This window comes from Phycodurus eques, chromosome 3, assembly GCF_024500275.1.
Source record: "Phycodurus eques isolate BA_2022a chromosome 3, UOR_Pequ_1.1, whole genome shotgun sequence".
Lineage (NCBI taxonomy): Eukaryota > Metazoa > Chordata > Actinopteri > Syngnathiformes > Syngnathidae > Phycodurus > Phycodurus eques.
Genome location: NC_084527.1, coordinates 11,104,373 through 11,125,000, shown reverse-complemented (window position 1 = coordinate 11,125,000; position 20,628 = coordinate 11,104,373). Strand labels below are relative to the sequence as shown.

General features: G+C 40.5%; 1 protein-coding gene across 1 annotated transcript in view; it reads right to left on the bottom strand.

Moving 5' to 3' along the window:
- The window catches only part of gpat2 (glycerol-3-phosphate acyltransferase 2, mitochondrial), a 72,554-nt gene that overhangs the window by 5,295 nt on the left and 46,631 nt on the right, over positions 1-20,628 (bottom strand). Inside the window, exons 13-22 of the mRNA XM_061672010.1 lie at positions 19,422-19,549; positions 19,240-19,310; positions 14,339-14,499; positions 13,985-14,088; positions 10,649-10,833; positions 10,090-10,167; positions 8,990-9,112; positions 1,378-1,498; positions 359-427; positions 107-162 (exon numbers count right to left, since the gene is read on the bottom strand). Coding sequence (XP_061527994.1) covers positions 107-162; positions 359-427; positions 1,378-1,498; positions 8,990-9,112; positions 10,090-10,167; positions 10,649-10,833; positions 13,985-14,088; positions 14,339-14,499; positions 19,240-19,310; positions 19,422-19,549 — 1,096 coding nt within the window. The remainder of the gene's footprint in view (positions 1-106; positions 163-358; positions 428-1,377; positions 1,499-8,989; positions 9,113-10,089; positions 10,168-10,648; positions 10,834-13,984; positions 14,089-14,338; positions 14,500-19,239; positions 19,311-19,421; positions 19,550-20,628) is intronic.

Here is a 20,628-nt window from a genome sequence, read left to right as displayed (position 1 = left end):
AAGGGCAGTGAAAAGTTGGGTTCAGTTACTTGATGTGAGGTCTTATATATATATTTTATCATGTATATTCACTGAACACAAAGCATATATAAAGACTGTCACTCACCCCCAGGTCTATTAGTGTTCCAACTGCAGCGTGAGCAGCCTCCTGTGAGCAGCTCTCTACGAGATACCACACAAAAGCACGCATCATTCAAAAGAACAGACAGATATCCAATAAAGAAAAAAACTGGTCGGAATAATGGAACAAAGCCATTATTCCAACCTGTTTTTTTACATTGAGTGGTTTCAATTAGGCAGTTAGGATTTTGTCTCTGTATGTGCGGAGGTGTGTGTTTTTTGATGGACATTTGCTCACCGTAGTACTGTTTCTTCTTATTTGCTGTTTCACACAGATGAAAGCACAGCTGAGGCACAAAATGGGCTTCTGCCGGAGAGAAGGAAGGTTATTCCGCTTGTCTGGACAGGTCATTTGGTGTTCACTATAATATAAGATATATAATATAATCCCCAAATGCCAGAAGATATGCTAACACAGTGAAAGTTTGACAATATACAGAGACGCGGACGAGGAAGAGTTTCACAACTGACACAGTAAGATGCAGTAATATTGGTCATTTTTCACAAATAATAAAGAATATATGCCTATGAGTATTGTTTTACTGTCTGTCTATATGTGTACCGTTTGTGTTCAAATATTAGTTTCCTCAAAGAGTTAAAACATATGGCACCGATGCTATTCGTTAGCCTATGGCATTTTGCATTGTGTTTTGAATACATAATGTGGAATTCTCATCATTTTATGTTTAGTGTGACAATACATTCCAACTGGGAGTGGCATTAAACAGCTAACCCTAAAAAAACAAACTTAAAAAAAATAAAAAAAAATAGCTTGAAGCCTCCTTTTTGAAGAATTGTTCACGATCTGCCAAACTGCTGCTTGTTGCGAAGTGAGTTGAGTTCTCTACCAACATACAGCACTCGTATCTCAAGTCTGTGGTCGCAGGTCAAAGCAAAAATATCGTCTGAACAAGGGCTAGCACTTTAACTTGAAAAACTTGGAAGTTGTATCACTCATATCTCAAGGCACCACTGTGTATTTAATATATTAATAGTCATAAAAGTGTAGGCATCATGAAATACACACAAAAAGTAAAGGAAAAACAGAACACACACTTGCGGGATTTTTCCCTCCAACATTTTGGTCAGTTCTACACATGTAAAAGGGTTAAAATTTTGAGAATCCACTGTATAATGTATAGTTATGACTTATACAATATATGACTAAAAAAGACACATCAATACGTAGTATGGTGAGAGAAGCTGTTACTTTGCTTTCATTTCTCTGGAACGGTGAAGTCAAACCAAGACATTAACCTGGCAGAGGAGTGTGTAGGTGGTCCAGGAATGTGGTAGTCCAGCAGAGAACCCTCAGACGTCCGGCCAGCATGTTACAGAGGAAGAAGAGCATGTCGGGACAGTGATTTGGCTGGCTTATCTAGAAATGAGGGGGCAAGAAAGAGGTTGATAGGAACGTCAACGGGAGGATGATTGGAAGAGTTCACTAAGGAAAGAACATTCTCTGCTAGGCTGAACTTCCTGTGAAATGTCACTGTCAGATGGCCTGTCTAGCCACACAGAAATACAGCAGAATAGGTCTCTTAATTTTGTTTTTTTGTCATTTTGTCCAGCAGCCCGTTGGCTCATTTTTTCCCCTCAGACTAAAATAACTCAGGAACTGTGCTATGGATTGTTATGAAAGTTCATAAAAACATTCAAGGCCCCCAGAGGACGTATCCATGCTCGTCCGCTACTTTCATACTAAGGTTCACATCTGAGTGAACAACAATAAGGAAGCAAGGTACTATGACATTTACATCAGTTATTGCCTTGAATACTCCAGTGAGTTTTCCTTTGTAAAGGTCAGAAATTCAAAGGAAGGGGGCATATATTTTGACATTTTTCCTTACATGAGAATCTCTATTTTCCCCCCTAAAATGGTGAAAATGCCATCTGAACTTGTTAAAAATAAACATATTCCACATCCTTAAATCTTAATCCAAGATAATCCAGATATTTTTTTCTTTTTTTACAGATTTAAATTTTGCAAGGATATACTGTTCATAATACTTCATGTGCTCTACAGTCCAGTCCTATCTTACCTTAATTGTATTACCTATTTTGGGGGTTATTAGTATGAGGTGTTCTTCTGGGAATTCATGCATTCCAAATTTACTATAAAGTATGGAAGGCCTGTATGAATTGTTTAATGATGTAATATATACAGAAAATGGAAGGGTTTAAAATGGATTGTGAAGCTAGTTCTACAAAATTTCATTATTTGCATTGGTTCTTATAATCATAAAAAACCATGAAGGCATTGTTATTGCCTTTAGAGGATACAGTAGATGCTTTCAATACGGCGGCATGCTGCAAAGTCAGCAGTACATATAGACATACAGACTCATTGTAGGAAAATGTTAGACTACACCGATCTTATCAGCCTGATCAGTATCGGCCGATAATTAGCATTTTATGCTGATCGGCTCCACAAAAGACATTTACTCCGCGTCGCCATTGTGTACGGTATATTTGAATCCAAAGGCGAGTTTATTTTTAGCCTAAATCGCGTGTCTTTTGACATAGTACTGTAAATATCTGACCGCCAATAAAGTTATTTTTTTAAAAAAACGTCGGCAGTGTGGGACAGACAACACGTCTGACACAAACAACACGTAATGCATGGATCAGACGACAAGACACATTTGGTCTTTCACGATTACACTATGTCAGACTACTGTAATAAAATCGTGTATTCCGATACCACCGCATCCCGTTTTTTACGATCACTGGGCTTTATCTAAACGTGTGTTGGTGGTCACCGGTGCTCGGGAAAGGACATTAATTCAAGGATTGCTTGAGGTATGTTCACGTACTTTTAATAAAATACGGCTCACAAGCAGGCAACAAAACGTTATGTAGCCTAGCAAGCTAGTACTAGCACTAACGGTTGTACCGGCGTTGTGTCAAATCATACTCTAAAGTTCCGGTGTGTGTGATGTAATTACAATAAAGTAATTTAATTACAGTAAGTTAGCACCCATTATTTCTATCATGTTGTAATGTTTGTTTGACCTGACTGATTAGAATACATGACCTGACTACAGCAGTGATTTCCAACCTTTATGGAGTTAAGGCACATATTTTACAATTAAAAAATGTCACGTCACATCAATAAAAAAAAACTGTCAAAGAGTGGATACATTAATTACTGTATGTACTTCCTGCCATTTAGTAGAAGAGCATTTATTTGTTCTGTCTATCACTATAAAAATGTCAGAAAGAGTGGATACATTAATTACTTACTGTATGTACTTCCTGCCATCTAGTAGAAGAGCATTTATTTGTTCCGTCTATCACTATCCCTCACTGGCGTAAATAGATGAACAAAGATATATTTATTGCAAATGTAATTTTTTTAGCAATTAAGTAAATGAATGAACAAGTCATTTAAAAAGACACATTGCTCCATCTTGTGATTGGATCGGTGATCGGTCATCGTTCTTTTAAACTTGCTGATCGGTCCCAAAAATCCTGATCGTGTAAAGCCTAGAAAACGTATATTAAAATTGCTAATACAAAGTCAAATTCACACACCAGACTCTTTATTAGGCACACCTGAACAGAACTACACTCAAAGGGGTTTCTAATATTCCCCTCCACTCACGCCTCAATAAAAATAGATATGTTTCAGTATGCTGCAGTACAGTTGTACACAACCAATCACATACAACAAGACTGTACATTGATAAAGTAGTAGTAAAAGTGTTATCAATGTGAAGTATTATTACACTGGGGAACACACTTTTTGTTGAGTTAGGTCTGACAGCTGTTTTTAACACATTTCTGGGTGCGGAATCCAAAACCGATCTGTTTTTCTCTATCACATCATGTTTTTGAATAAAGTGAGAACAAAGTGGAAAAAAGTAAATATATAACTATTTAAAATAAAACACAAAGATGGAATACGTACAAACTTTGAAAACAAACAAAAAATGCATAAAATGAACTTACAACGGTATGCCCAAGATTACATGAAGTCCTCGATTTACGAACGAGTTCCGTTCTTACGCTGGCGACGTAACCCGAATTTCACCGTTAAAGTCGAAATTTACGTTGAAATACTTCTGTTACGGGTATAGTCCCACGTGATTGTGACAGCAAGCTCAGTGTGTGTGGGCGTGTGCGTCGTTGTGTGAGTGAGACGGGACTGCGCAGGCGTCGTCCGGCGGGACTGTGAAAGAGGAAGAAGTTCGTGCAAGTGCGAGTGTGTACAGTGGAAAGTGTAGTGACGGCGACCGGGGAAGAGTAGCGAATAGCGGAGGACCCGTTGACATTAAATGTGCAGAGGAGCTAATAAAGCCATTAAAGCCGCAAATCTGTGCTTCGTGCCTTTATTGTTGCCGCCAGCCAGCCCAGCTGTGCAACGAGAGAAAGGAGTTAACCCCGAGGAGGACAACCTCGGACATGAAGAAGGTGTGTCGCGACCACGGTCAGATGACCGTAGCAGGAAAGGTTAACAATTCGTTTAAAGAAACTAAAATACATTAAAATCAAAAAATAAGATTCTATACTCACCATTACTGCTGAGAGTGTGAAAAAAGGAGGACGAAAAGGGCAAAGATACTCCCAGCGCACAAACACAGACAAGCACTATGCACTAGCTAAGCAGAAACACTATGGTGCTGGGGACAAAATGGCGGACGAGGCACGGGCATCGTAAAGTCGAAACGTCGTAGGTCGAATGCGTCGTAACTCGAGGACTTCCTGTACAAGGTTAAGAGAAAAGCCAGCACAAATCCTCTTCATTCCTACTATGCTAGATTTCTGTTTGCAGATATTGATAGTACTGACCTATTGGGAGCTGCACACACCTCTCACTGCACTGTCTCAATTGCACAAACAAGTTGCCACGTAGCTGTAGATGAGTCCAATCGTAATCAGATGGCAAGTCATACCACAGCTAATCAGTGGAATTGCTTATCTTGAGGGTAAGCTATGGAGAAAAAAACTTGACGTGGTAGAAAAAAACTGACTGCAATTTTGCAATCAGCATGTCAATTTTAGTTTTAATCAGCACAAAAATCTAAAGCAACAGATTTTTTTTCAAATTGTTCTCCAATGTTACCTCGGCTTACCAATTTAATTTGTTCTGTGACCCCATTTGTAACCCAAAACGTTCTTAAACTGAATGTTTCATTTTATTTCATTCATTTCCATTGAAATGAATGGAAATGCAATTAATTTGTTCCAGGTCCAAAATTAAGTTATATTTATATATTTTTTATCAGTGCATGATTAAAAATAAACAACAACATAGAAATGAATCACTACGACAGTATAAAGAAATAAGACACTATACAAACATGATAACTGTGATAACTTTAATTTAGGGGAGATAACTTTAATTTAGGGGAGAAAGGGCAAGGGGATAACAGCTCTTTTTCTTCCATAATAACATGGGGTAATTTCATTCAGGTGTATTTTTCTGAGCTAGCACGGTGGACAACTGGTTAACACATCTGCTTCACAATTCTGGGGACTGGGGTTCAAATCCCGGCCCCGCCTGTGTAGAGTTTGCATGTTCTCCCCGTGCCTGGGTGGGTTTTCTCCAGGCACTCCGGTTTCCTCCCACATCCCAAAAACATGCAGGGTAGGTTAATTGAAGACTCTAAATTGCCCATAGGTGTGAATGTGAGTGCAAATGGTTGTTTGTTTCTATGTGCCCTGCCATTGGCTGGCAACTGGTTCAGGGTGTACCCCGTCTCCCGCCCGAGAATAGCTGGGATGGGCTCCAGCAGCCCGCGACCCTAGTGAGGATAAGTGGTAAGAGAAAATGGATGGAGGGATGGATGTATTTTTCTGAAAATATTGATTGCTCTGTTGGCCACAGTTTTATTAGGGTGATGCTTTTCAATAAATGTCTGCACATGACTCAATTTGCTGCACATTTCTTTTATAATTTTTCCCCCTGAACAAATACACTTTCTCACAATTAAAAACTTGATGTAGAAGGTAGCCTTATTTGAAGTCGCAGCCTCCCTGTGACTAACTATTTGGAGCCATTCTCTAGTCTAATTGTGAGCAAAATAAAATAGATAGTCCTATAATGTGCATTACGTCGTCGTCGTGTGCTATTTTTGAAAGGCTTGTGGCGAGTCACTCCTGTTCTGCACGCTGATGTTTCCGGGTGTCTTTGAACGCATTGTCGCTGCTGACGTGCGGGGAAGCCCGGGGGGAAAAAGAAAAAAGAAAAAAAAAAAAAGGGGGGGGGGGTGGGTTTCACTCATGTGTCTAGGAAGTGCAGAATCGTTTTGTTCCGTAACTTCTGTTTCGTTTTGGCATCAACTACGCCCACAGTAGTCGTGTTCGTTGCTTTGCAATATAGGTGAGATAAACCGACTACCATCTCCCGTGTACTGTATCTTTGGAAGACGTTATAGTACACTTGTTGTATTTGGTGACGTACAGAGCCAATGATGGTTACACAGTGCGAGAAGAAACAATATAGAATCCATCTGTTTGTCTGTGCGATGACTGTCAACAAATTGAAAAAAAAGCAGCAAAATAGAGGTATATTTTTGACGCAAATTTTGGGCGTAACCTGAATTGTTTGTAAAAAGGGTAGCTCGTAACCTGAGGTTCCAATGTACTATATATGTTTTTTGATACACCTTTGGCATTGGATCTCATTAGCTCGTGAAGGTATTGTGGCCAGTGAGTATACTTGACACCATCACACCATGTTAAGAGGATATCATGAGATGATGAGCAATCAAAATGTAGAAACAAATGGAATGTGAGCATTTATTTGAAATGGAAATAAATCCTCAGACCTCACAAGAGAGTATGTTATTATGGCAAACGGACCTCACCGAACCGTTCCAAGTCTGCTCCGTATGCCATTGAGATTATTACAGTGGGCTGAAACAATGATTCACAAATTATCAGCTTCAATTAATTTGTCCCCAAATTAAATCCTGTTCCACGAAATGGCAGAAGGTGTGTACCCACCAGTTGTCATTCATACAACATAATAGCTTTGTGTACAAAGTAACAGGCCAAAATTTCATACAGACTATGTAAATTTCTGAGATGAGTAAAATGGGTGCCCTGGCTCAATAAAGACTGGGAAACACTGGGCTAAAAGAGAATGGTCAGTTGATGAAAAGATAATAATTGGCATGGTTTGCTAAACAGGTGTTTTTGCTCAGACAGCTGAGGGTGGCAGAGCCGAGGTGGCAGCAGAGAAGTAAGAGCTTGTAATGAATAGTAAAACTGAATATAATAGTGAGACTCCCCCATCATGGATAAAGCTGTTAAGAACTGGATGGGACTCAGCATTACATAGACTGAATTATATTGCTAGAGGATTTATCAATCATTAGCTTAATAAAGCAGGGTCTTGAGTAAACGAGCAAGCCATACAACTGAACTTATGAAAGGAAAACAGAAGTAGTCCACATGAATATTTGATATGCAATATCTAGAAAGTTTCTTTAAAAAGATATTAATAGTCAAGGTCTTACGGCCAACAACCACCAAGTAACACGAATATAGACAACAAAACAGACCATATAGACTGGGAAAGCAGAGCCTAAGAAAATTTTGAAATTCCAAATGCTGCATTAAACATTAAATATCTGAATGCAACTATCTCCCTTTTGTCTTTCTAAATGAAGTCTGAGCACAGAGAAAGACTGCTTACGTTGAAGACCGGTGAATGCAATAACGGTTTTGAATCATGTGTAGCTTTGAAAATGTTCTCTGAGGCAAGAGTTGCCTCTCTCTCGCGCTCTCTCTCTCTCTCAAAGCTTCAGCTCAAAAAGAACATTTAGATGAAAAACATTGCTGAAAAAACTCATCAGTGTAGATTTGAATGCTAGATAAGCTATTGCTCTGTTGTAAAAAGAAAAGAGGCAAGCAAATTGAGTGGTTTGTAGATGTCATTTCTGGTTCGTTGTGGTTTGATGTTATTCATTAAGATCCTGTTTTTCCAAGCATTTTACACTCACCTCAAAGTCACTTTGCGCACGCTTTGGGAGTTGATTAGTTGCCCTGTGATGCTTTGAAAAGTCACATATGCATTCATGACAGCTTTCAATTAAAGCTGACACACATATTGCTAATTGGTATTCAAGTAATGCATCTAAGCTGCGTTGCTACTTTTGTTATGGAGATGTACTCTCATCAAATGCGTCCTTCGTGCTGTGGCTTTGCTAGTTTTGTTGTGGCCTGTTTGCACCCTCATAAGCTGCCATCTTCTGTTAAATGGGTCAACATCTAACGTGATTCTACCTACATACAGTGGAACCTCAAGGCCTCTTTATACTCCCGCGGTCAACAACGTCCGCATTGCATCACGTGACCGACAAATTGCCCCGCGCAGCATGTCTGCGTAGCTTGCCGCGCATCTGACAAAAATAGTTGCTGCACGTCGAAGGCCGCGGAGATCATCTCTCGTAATTGGTCCGTTTTAGTCACATGCTGTGATGACGTACCGGCGTGACCATTGGTTCTACATACAATCTACGTCGCCGCCTTCTCGATCGATTTTGTAGCATAATTAAACGTATCATCTGGTCATCTAGGTCCATTTGTTCAGTCGCAGTCGCCATTGTCGTTGCTTTGTTCTTTGTTACTGAAAGGAAAGTAAAAACAGCTACCGGAAATGGCAAAAAGGGGAAACTCCAACCTGTGGTGTCCTATCCAATACCAGCTGTAGCGACACCCCCGACTTGGAGGAGAACTGCAGCACACTTTCAAAACACCGTGCATGGGTTGCGCTCGAGTATAAAGGCAAAGTACGCGAGGGACTGCCGCAGTGACGTCAGCGCGGTCGCCGTCCGCGCGAGTATAAAGAAGACTTCAGGTGCGTCTCTGTGGCATGTGATGGAGCCAGAAAAAGTCAATGGTGCTCTTTGGGTACCTTGTAGGAACACGGGTCTTCCTCCTCACAATCAGAATCGCTTTGATACAGCTCATCTGTGGGGGTCCAGGTCAATGCACCCTCTCGCCTCCAGAAATCACAGATTGGATTGTCCCTCTGGACCTACGTAGAAAGACATTCTACAATGTTTGCAGGCAAATGAAGTGCATCAATTCATGGACAGAAACAAATATCAAATATGAGATCTCCTGGTTTACAAGTACTTAATCAGATAGTTCCCCCCCCCCAGAAGACTGTCATCCTCCGCGTATTCACTAGGGGTTGAAACGACGTCAAGTTTACTACGCCACATCAATACAGTTTGTATGTAAATCAATGGACTTTCGAGTTGTCTGTCTGCTGCCATCGCTGGGCTACAACAGTCCGTGGAGCAGCAAAATGTCCCGGCAACAAAGCAACACTTTGCGGGTCAGAGATAAACTAAGATGGTTGTGGATGAAAATAGCGGTTAGCCTCATCAATCATTTGTCACAATAACACTCCTGTGGCCTCCCGCTGCCCTGGTACCTTGTTGTTACCCCAGAAAAGCATCTCATTCATAATGGATCGTTACTATAACAATGAATGTTATCAGTTTGGAGTTTTATTTTTTGCTAGGCCACGGGAGTGTGCTCGTAATGAGTGTGTCCGCAAGTATGTAAGAAAAAGATTGAAACCTCGTAAGTCATGCCATATGTCTCTGATTGTTTGTTTTTCCATGGTGGTTTCTTTATCAAATTAGAGGCACAAGATGAGGCCAGAGAGGGCTGATTCTTTTTTCACAGATCATGTACTACTGTCAAGTCATAATGACTGTTTTAACAAATATAATAATGAATTATTTATTTATGATTTATTTTTTAAATGCAAACTCTCCATTTAAGTTTTTTAAGTTTTTCTCGATCAACTTAAGACAGTTAAGAATTTTAGAACGCTACTTAAATATTGCCAGTACAGTTAAAAGGTTTCATGAACAGTTTATTCTGAAAAAAATTCATTCATTCTCCATTGCTTTCTAAAATAGTGATTGATTGGCATCCTGGAAGGAATTGTGTTATGTCTCAGTATACATTTATAGGACTATGAAAAACGCATCTTACTTCTTCCATGATCAAGATGCCACATCGCACCAGACTGTCAATTGCATCCAGTGCGAAACTTTGAGAAGACTGGCAGGGCTGGAGAATTTGGGAATAAATGAGAGAGAAGGTGAGAGGAGCAAACAGCTTCAGTCTCATCACACATGGAAGACAAGCAGAGGAAGACAGGTGACAAAGAGCATCGACTATGAGGTGGAGATGAAGATGAGATCAGAGATGGAGAAGCAGAGTCGGCCATCGGGATGCATGAGTGGGAGCGATATTTTTCCATGGAAGAAAAGGCTGAGCAACATTGCTGCAAGCAGAGTAGAAAAGAAAGACTGGCTGCTCAAATGAAAGGTGGGCCAACAGAGAAAGGAACAGTATATCTGCCTCCGATTGGGAGCCCTTGAAGTCAGCGTGATGGAGTGTGTACACATGTAACTGCGTACAAACACACAGCACGTGGACACAATTCAACACCAGCAGAGCAGGGTGAGTCACTGTTCAGCTCCATTAAACATCCATTGTATGAGGCACACCGGATGCGCGCGTGTGTGTGATATGAAATGAAACTCACCGGTCTAAAGCCCGGAGGCAGGAGATGGCAGAGCTGCAGGGCTTTTTCAGTCAGCTCGGATTGGCAGAGCACCACATCAAATTCCAAGTCACCTTTGACTTCGTCTCCATCTGCGCTGTCGGGGCTCATCTTGCTGCTGACGCCACTGCCTGCAATCTCATATAGCATGGCTGACACCGCACATGCTGGGAGAAATATGCATTACTTTACAACAAACAGACACGCACACAAAAAAAATATCATAAGTTACTTGTAAGCATATATCACACATACGGCACTTGTATTTCAGCACATTTTTGGAGAGCTTTAAAATGGTGAGTTCGTCTCACGAAATGTGGAGAGCTGTTATCTATTATATAAGTTAATAGAGCGTGGAATGAGCCACACATTGAAATGCCCTTTAGAGCTGAACATGTGTGGTTCATCTTACGGAGAAGTGTTACTAATTACTTACTTACATATTTACTGTATGTCCCAGAAAAGGTTCAATCACAATTATCCTTGAAATGACCATCAAATTTTGAGGTCATGTACAGACCACATTAGATGGCGCCACCTCCAAATGGGGATCAATTGGATGAATTCCCTCGTAGGAGTTCATCAAAGTACAAGCACTAGAATTCGATCAAAATGGCTGCCTCAAACCAAAATGGCCGACTTCCACTAACATTTCGGGCATGGATCCTTGAGAATTTATCATGTGTCCTGTTGTGATAGAAATGTCCATGGAGTTACGTGTCAATCAGTGAAATTGGAGTCAGGGGCAAAACCTTTTTAACTTTCCAGCTGTATTAGGGTCCTCTAAAATACAATTTATTATAATTCAACGGAACATATGCACTTATTGCAAATTTGTGACTTTTCAAGCATGTTTAAGCCCTCCCAAGAAGTATAATACTAATCGGCGAGTCCAAGAGGGCCTTCACACCAATTACTAAGATATTATAATCTCCACTGCAATAGATTCAGTGCAGTTCTTCACCACTGTAAACTATTAGTGCAATAAACAGATTGTTAAATTTATACCTCTCTGACAGTGTCAATCAAAGGCAGAATTTTTGACAACTCAACTGCATTGAGAATGTGCAAGTGTACCTAATAAAGTGTAAACTGACTACAGTTAGGATTATTTTAAGCATTTGAGGGTAAAGCCAATGTTTCATAACGCTGGCTGCCCAAAACCTTCACTTCCGCTACTGAAATACATCGCGCTGACATAATAAATTGTGCACATAGACCATTATCAAAAGGCATTGTAGCTTCCTGTAAAAAAAACAAAAAAACAACACAGTGTGCTTACAAAAATCTAATGAGATTGACAGCCAATCAACTGTCAGTCAGTTTTGTAAACAGCACTAAGAATGTGCCATCAACGAAGCGCAAGTTTATCATTGTCATGGCTATGGTTGTAAAATAGCAGCTCTGTCAAGATTCTGAAATAAATAAAGATTGGAACGTCAAACTCTTTGTGTATAGCGAATTTGTTTCCTCTTCGTACTGTGACATTACAGATTTTACCTTCATCTTCAGAATTTTAGTAGTAGTTGCTGATACATTGTTCTGAGTAGACTTTTCAGCGACATATGGCTGAGTCTGTCTTTTCAGACAGCAATACAGTATGTTTTCACGGCTTTTGACACATACAACCAGGACCAAAATAAGAACTACTATATATCCTGAGGCTCTGGAGATAGAGTGCAAGAATGAAAGGAGATGAAACTTTAAAAGGAACATACTAACTCTCTAGGGCCTACTGTGGTGGAGCCACAGATAGGAACCAGACTTTCAAGAACAAGTTTGACCAATCAGGTTGAAAAAAGAACGATGAGGAAAAAGTAAGAGCAATCTACAGTACAAGTGTTTGGGAGGCGAAAGTCAGCAGATCAAGCTTGAGCAGATGGTCACTGTGAGCGTGTGGACTGAGATTGAGAGCCATCCATTCCCGACACAGCCGGCAAAGATTGATTAGGGGCTGAGAATGTGAAATCATGTTTTTTATAGAACCTATGGAAGCTGAAAACCAGTTGGCTTAGCAGAAGAGTCTCAAAGAACAGTTGGTGATTCAAGGAAAACACCTTTAAAAAAAGTACACAATGACATGTTCGAGTGGTTAAAAGAAATGTAGTCTTAGTTTTTGCTGGTTACAAGGATGAAATTCAGAGTTTCTGCAAAATTAACAATGCCCTCTGGCAAAACAACAAGACGGCCTGTTGGAATTGTTTGGACATTTGCTTCTGTATTCAACGCATAGTGGTGCCTTGAGATACGAGTCGACTTTATTCCATGTCCACGCTCGTAACCTAAAACACTCTTTCTGAAATAATTTTTCCCCTTTTGAAAAGCATGGAAAATGTTGTAATGTGTTTCTAATAAGGAATATAGCACTTTATAATATTGTACTTTGTAAAAACCTACAGTAATGAGACAATTACCTAAAGTGTAAAGAATTAAACCGTTTTTGGCACATTCTTTTCCCCCCAATAATATTTGATATCTCTGATTATGTTGGACCCAATTAATTAGGTTTAAATTAAATTGCTGCTAGGATGAATATAACAGTGTGGTCGTTTTATGTGTCACAATAAGTTAGATTCGATTTCACCAAAACTGTGAGAATCAACATCCCCTATAATGTAATTGGATGCTGGGTCAAATAATGCATATGGTCAGTTGTGAGTTACATAAACATGCACAAATGTACACAAAGTTTAAAATCCAGGAAAAGAGAACTTTGTTCAGTTTTTCACAATGGCCCATATGGTGTCTACAGTGTAGGACAACACAAGAACAGCTAAACAGCATTATTGGAGTGTGTGAACTTTTGCCAATGCAGCTCAGCTTCCCAATAATGTCATATTTCTGCTGAGATGACAGAAATTTAGAGTGGTAACTATGTCCAAGTGTAGAAAAAAAATGAATTAATAAATTTTTTCCCCGCTAAGACAAGCAGATCTGGTTGCTTCTGATTCAACTTTTCATACATGACTGACTTATCAATGACGGCATTAATCTAAACATTTCAAGCAGGGGGCAACAGTAAATGGTAAAAGAACAAATTTCAGACGTAGTTTCACTAATGGCAACGAAAGACTCTCTGGTTGTTAACAAAAAAAGCTCATTAGCAGTCTTCTCCTTGTTGTATCTCCATAACACCTTCAACTTTTAAAATATCGTGTTTCAAATGGATTTTCCATCCTGCCATCGCAACCGTCGCAAGTCTCAGCCAAAGCCTCCTACAAACCACTATGCAAAGAGAACATAAGGGCTCAACATGACTTAAGTGTTAACTGAAGGTTCTGCCATCTTCCCAAAATACATGCATGCAAAATCACTCACCGCCAACTGCTTCCAAAATAAAAGTATGGGTGACAATCTGGGCCTGCAGGTCGAAGTGAAGTGTGGCAGCAAGCGTAGGACGAGGAACAATTAAAGGGTCTTGCCTGAAGGTCGAAAGAACATGCATGGTAGGTTAATTGACGACTCTAAACTTCCCGTATATTGTGAATGTGAGTGTGAATGGTTGTTTATTTATATATGCCCTGCGATTGGATGGCGACCAATTCAGGGTGTACCGTGCCTCTCGCCCAGTTAGCTTGGATAGGCTCCATTATGTCCGCAACCCTAGTGAGGCTAAGCGGTACGGAAAATGGATGGATGGATATTCATCTGTTTGATTTCTGAACAACCAACCTTAACGGCACTGCCGCTATGATGAGGTGAGGGGCGAGCAGTGCTAGGGAGTAGTGGACCACCTCTGTTAGACTTCCTCCAAATCCGACATCTTTGTTCCTGAACAAGAGCTCCTCTGTGAGCCAGGCGACGTCACGACACAAGACCGACATGCTCACACCCTGCCCAGAGGAACGAGGGATGAGTCTGGTGCCAAAGTGAATTTATCAATAACTCCAGTGGAACCTCTCAAGTCAACTGCCTCTGAAGTTGTGCAGGTTCCGGTCCCTGTGTGGCTGTTTAGCATTATTGTGTATTACAGTATTTTATTAATTTGCTTGCTAGTTAGCTCTTCAAAGTTGATTCCTCTCTGCTATAACACTGGGTAGAAAGCCCACATTGTTTACATATTTGTAGCTATTAACATTTAGTTACTTGATTTTTGTCTGAGTTTAATATGTCCTCATGTTTTTCCTTTTATTTCTCTCGATCAGAGGTGGGTAATAACGCTACATATACTCCGTTACATTTACTCAAATAACATTTTCCATAAACTGTACTTGTCAGAGTACTTTAAATGCACCGCACCTTTTACTTTTACTTGAGTATTTATGTGAAGAAGGATCGATACTTTTACTCCGTTACAATGATTGATATGCCGTTCGCTACTTTTATTTATTCATTCTTGCGTGTGCACGTCTATTTTTAGACTCCATCTTCAACTTTCGCATAGGGTGCCTATTGCGCCAATCAAACGGGTTTACCAATGTCATTTGACTCCAATTCAGCAATCAGATGACACAAGGCAGTCACATGACCGCGCACATAGCCTTTGCGAGCCAATCAAAATGACTCATTTTGGGGTAAAAAACAGACTATTTTACAGACTCCAAAAAACAACAGTTTATCATGCAGCTCTTAAATTGTGACTGCTCAAACTTTGATATTTCAGCCCACTTCAAACTTGAGAAAAAACCTTGCAGTGAGTTGCAGATGTTTCTATTGTTGTTTGAGGAGTCGATATGGCAAAATTAGTACTATCCCTACGGTGTCGCACACCCACACGCACACACAATCGATAAGTCTGGTCAACAAACAGCTTCTTCATTAAGTAATTTAAGCGAATAAAGCAAATAATGTTTCTGAAGGCCCCAATGTATGTGGTGTTGGTTTTTGGGCAGTTAGAAATTGAAATGGTGGCAGATGTGTGTTGACTCCCATGTATTATTTTTAATTTAATTTGATGTACATGTTCTGATTTAAAAAAAAAAAAAAAAAAAAAAGGTTAGGGTTTACTACTCTTTACTTGAGTAGTTTTTTCATTGAGTACTTTCTTACTCTTAAGTAAATATTCGGATGACTACTTTTTACTTTTACTTGAGTCATATTACTCTAAAGTAACAGTACTTTTACTTGAGTACAATATTTGGCTACTCTACACACACCTCTGCTCCCGACACAACCATTAACCATTTGTGAAGCAACCTCTACAGTTACAGATTACCTGTATTCCCTCACGTTTTTTTGTTGTGTGTAGATGCCAAAGGACCAGAATAAACAAACCAGTCAATCGGAATACAAGTCTGTGTTCTCCAAAAGGAGAACACCCCTCTGTGCCCTACCACTCTAAAATAGAACTAGCTGGACTAGCCTTTTTAGGATCCTCTCTGCTATAACGTGGTTCCAGCCAGCAGTGTTGGTACCTGAATCTGAGTTCAATGAACCAAAGTTCATGATCTAGTTCATATTTTGTGCAAACGGGAACTAAACTTAGTTTATTTCTGCCTGATGAACGTAACTGAGAACACGCTCATTCTTGAGTCTGTGAATGGTTTTCGAACAAAAGGTCATTTTCATTCAAGAATGGCAGGTTTTGTTCGGGACTTCCAGGACAAAACCCTTCTGAACACACTATATACGAGCCTTCGTATGTCGGCAGATAAACTCTGTGTTTGGCAATCAAGTCATGGGCGCCATTCATGGCAGGCCCGTCGCAGCTGCGTGAGAACGTGAGGTGCGTTCAGGGACACTGCGTAAATGGGAGTTAAATTTGTTCTTCGGTGGTTCTTTTGTGCTAAGATAACTATTATATGTATCAGAATGCTTTAGTTAAAACGCACGATCACGCTGTCATGATATGGAATTTATTTTGTTTTATAATGTACAGTAAGAATAGATAAAATATTTTGTTAACATAGTCAGCCAAAGCTGCGAAAAATGCAAAGTTATCAATGTCATTACACCATTGTTCCTGTTATACAGTGTTGCGTGTTTTTGTTTACACATTAAGGACAAACGTTTTTGTTTCAATTCCTCATTTTAAAAAAGACGATTCAAGCAAAACGTTTTTCCTCATGCTTTTCAGATTGTAGGGTCAAAGCTGCAGCTGGCTACTAATGTGGACAGAATGGGTGGCAACAATGGGAAAATGAATTGCGAGTATTTTAAGGGGACTAGCCCGTCAGCAACATATATTGAGAAAAAGCAAAAAAGAACTATGGAGTAGTAGTTCAAAATTTTGAATTATGAAGTGAACTAGTTCATTTTTGGAACTTTGAACTAGTTCACGTAGAAAATGAACTTTCCAAACACTGCCAGCCAGACCTGAGACAAGTGTACTGTATCACCCAATCACCAATTTTGGTGTTTTGCAACTTCATGTCACGATAGTTTAGCAATTACCATGGCATCCCCGTCTTGCTCCTCTTAATTACTCCTCGCCCTCTCTTCGTGATAACAATACTTGTCAGAAGTGTAGCTTGTTCGCTTCAATGGAGGCGATGATTAGTGACTTTATTATATTTTTTTACAATATACAGTGGGTACGGAAACTTTTCAGACCCCCTTAAATTTGTCACTCTTTGTTTTATTGCAGCCATTTGTTACAATTATTCAAGTTAATTTTTCCCTCATTAATGTACACACAGCACCCCATATTGACAGAAAAAAAACACAATTGTTGAAATTCTTGATTTATTAAAAAACAAAAACTGAAATATCACACAGCCATAAGTATTCAGACCCGTTGCTGTGACACTCATATATTTAACTCTGGTGCTGTCCATTTCTTCTGATCATCCTTGAGATGGTTCTACACCTTCATTGGAGTCCAGCTGTGTTTGATTATACTGATTGGACTTGATTAGGAAAGCCACACACCTGTCTATAGAAGACCTTACAGCTCACAGTGCATGTCAGAGCAAATGAGAATCATGAGGTCAGAGGAACTGCCTGAAGAGCTCAGAGACAGAATTGTGGCAAGGCACAGATCTGGCCAAGGTTACAAAAAAAATGTCTGCTGCACTTAAGAGCACAGTGGCCTCCATCTATCCATCCATTTTCTTAGCCGCTTCTCCTCACTAGGGTCGCGGCGTGCTGGACCCTATCCCAGCTATCATCGGGCAGGAGGCGGGGTACACCCTGAACTGGTTGCCAGCCAATCGCAGGGCACATACAAACAAACAACCATTCGCACTCACATTCACACTTACGGGAAATTTAGAATCTCCAATTAATGCATGTTTTTGGGATGTGGGAGGAAACCGGAGTGCCCGGAGAAAACCCACGCAGGCACGGGGAGACCATGCAAACTCCACACAGGTGGGGCCGGGGATTGAACCCGGGTCCTCAGAACTGTGAGGCTGACGCTCTAACCAGTCGGCCACCGTGCCGCCACAGTGGCCTCCATAATCCTTAAATTGAAGACGTTTGGGACAACCAGAACCCATCCTAGAGCTGGCATTCCAGCCAAACTGAGATATTTGGGGAGAAGAGCTTTGGTGAGAGAGGTAAAGAAGAACCCAAAGATCACTGTGGCTGAGCTCCATAGATGCAGTCGGGAGATGGACGAAAGTTCTAGAAAGTCAACCATCACTACAGCCCTCCACCAGTCGGGGCTTTATGGCAGAGTAGCTCGACGGAAGCCTCTCCTCAGTGCAAGACACATGAAAGCCCGCATGGAGTTTGCTAAAAATAACACCCGAAGGACTCCAAGATGGTGAGAAATAAGACTCTCTGGTCTGATGAGACCAAGATAGAATTTGTTGGCCTTAATTCTAAGTGGCATGTGTGGAGAAAACCAGGTACTGCTCATCACCTGTCCAATACAGTCCTAACAGTGAAGCATGGTGGTGGCAGCATCATGCTGTTGGGGTGTTTTTCATCTGCAAGGACAGGATGACTGGTTGCAATAGAAGGAAAGATGAATGGGGCCAAGTACAGGGATATCCTGGACAAAAACCTTCTCCAGAGTGATCAGCCGAAGGTTCACCTTCAAACAAGACAATGACCCTAAGCAGACAGCTAAAATACCGTAGAAGTGGCTTCAGAATAATGCCGTGACTGTTCTTGAATGGCCCAGCCAGAACCCTGACTTAAACCCAATTGAGCATCTCTGGAACGACCTGAAAATGGCTGCCCACCAACGTTCACCATCCAACCTGACAGAACTGGAGAGGATCTGCAAGGAGGAATGGCAGAGGATCCCCAAATCCAGGTGTGAAAAACTTGTTGCATCATTCCCAAAAAGACTCATGGCTGTATTAGCTCAAAGGGTGCTTCTACTAAATACTGAGCAAAGGGTCTGAATACTTATGGCTGTGTGATATTTCAGTTTTTCTTTTTTAATAAATCTGCAAAAATGTCAACAATTCCGTTTTTTTTTCTGTCAATATGGGGTGCTGTGTGTATTTATTTATTTTATTTCAGTCCCATTTTTTATTTCAGTTTATTTATTTCAGTCCCAAAAGTCTTTTGGACCAAAACCGAAAATGCACATTTGGGTCATTTCTGGCCGAAACATTTTGGTGGCCAAAATTACAGTGCATCAATAGTGAAAAGTTTATTAAAAATTGCCTGTACATCAACTATAGTTTGTATGGTCGCACCAGTTTGACCACGGAGCACAGGGATGACAGATTTACCTTGCGGTGTCTGTACAGCAAAAGACTGGACAGCAGATTAGTGGACATTACAGCCATGCAGGAGGTTGCAGCTGGGAAGAAAAGCACAACTGACAAATCAAACAAAACATACCATTGGACAATGCAAACATGATTAAAACATCTCACTGGGATTCATTTACAGACCATTATCTCTCACTTACAGAAGATGAGGTGGACAGCAATGGCAATGCTGAGCTCGGTCTCCTGATGAGTTGGCTCTGTGGTTTCTGACGCAGAATGAGAAGGCAAAAGCCACGATATCTTCCTCTGACCAAACTCACTCTCAGTGCTTGATTGAAAAAGCAAACAGCCAGAATCAATATTGTATCAAGTGTGAATCCTTTGTAGAATTATTGCGAGGGCAAATACATATAACGTTAACCCAACTCTGCAGCTGGAGATGTCTTAACTTTAATGCCACAATTGTGGATTATACAACACATCTTTCAGTGTCAGCGTGACTCTGCAACCCACCACTGTACACTACCTGCTCAGCTACAAACATTAAGAAGACACAGCGACTTGCCGGTGTGCACAGTGGAGCATTGAGCGGTGCCCTATATTTCCCTCAGGAACACAGAGCTAAACAAGTGAATACTGGACCAGGTGGCCTACTTTGATTGAGTGGCCCCACTGCTCTTTAATGGCGCCATAAGTGCGGAAAGAACTTGGCTGAGAAAGAATCATTTGAAAAATACTGTATGCGGATGGGTGAAATAAACTGATGGCCGTATACAATTAGAATGAGTTGTGTTTTAACTACTATGTGCAACAATAGATGAAAATAGCAGGGCCTCATTGAATGACAATATATTAAATACATTTTCAGTCATTGCAGGTCTAATTTGACTTGTGGCTAAACTGCATTTCAAGTAAAATGATTTGCTTTGACAAGGCTTGAGCATGTTTATAGATGACAGAAGTTTATCACGCGCTAAATTACACTGCTGGACCTTGGTGTACGCCATAAAGCTCAAAGGAGCTTTGTGCATCATTGCTTGGATAGTGTGTAGCTGAGAGAGCATATTACATCTGTCACTGTTGCTTGACAGGTTTGACAGTGCCACCAGTGCACTATGATTTGATACAACTACTTACAGTATGTCAGGTAATCATTTCCTCGTATGATGGCTTGCACCAGAGCTTGTTAATGCCGTCAAGCAAAAGAGAATGAAATTACATGCTGATAACAACCTAATCAAACCGTACATTTTTTACCATCACTTCTCATCTCACTTAATCATTCTGTTTCTTTCTTTTGCACGCAATCTCGGAGGAATTGAACTTTCCACTCTTTGGCTCTTTGAGGATGTTATAATGAACTTTTACTGCGTCAGTGCCAGATATTTGTTTTTTTTCAAAAGCTGG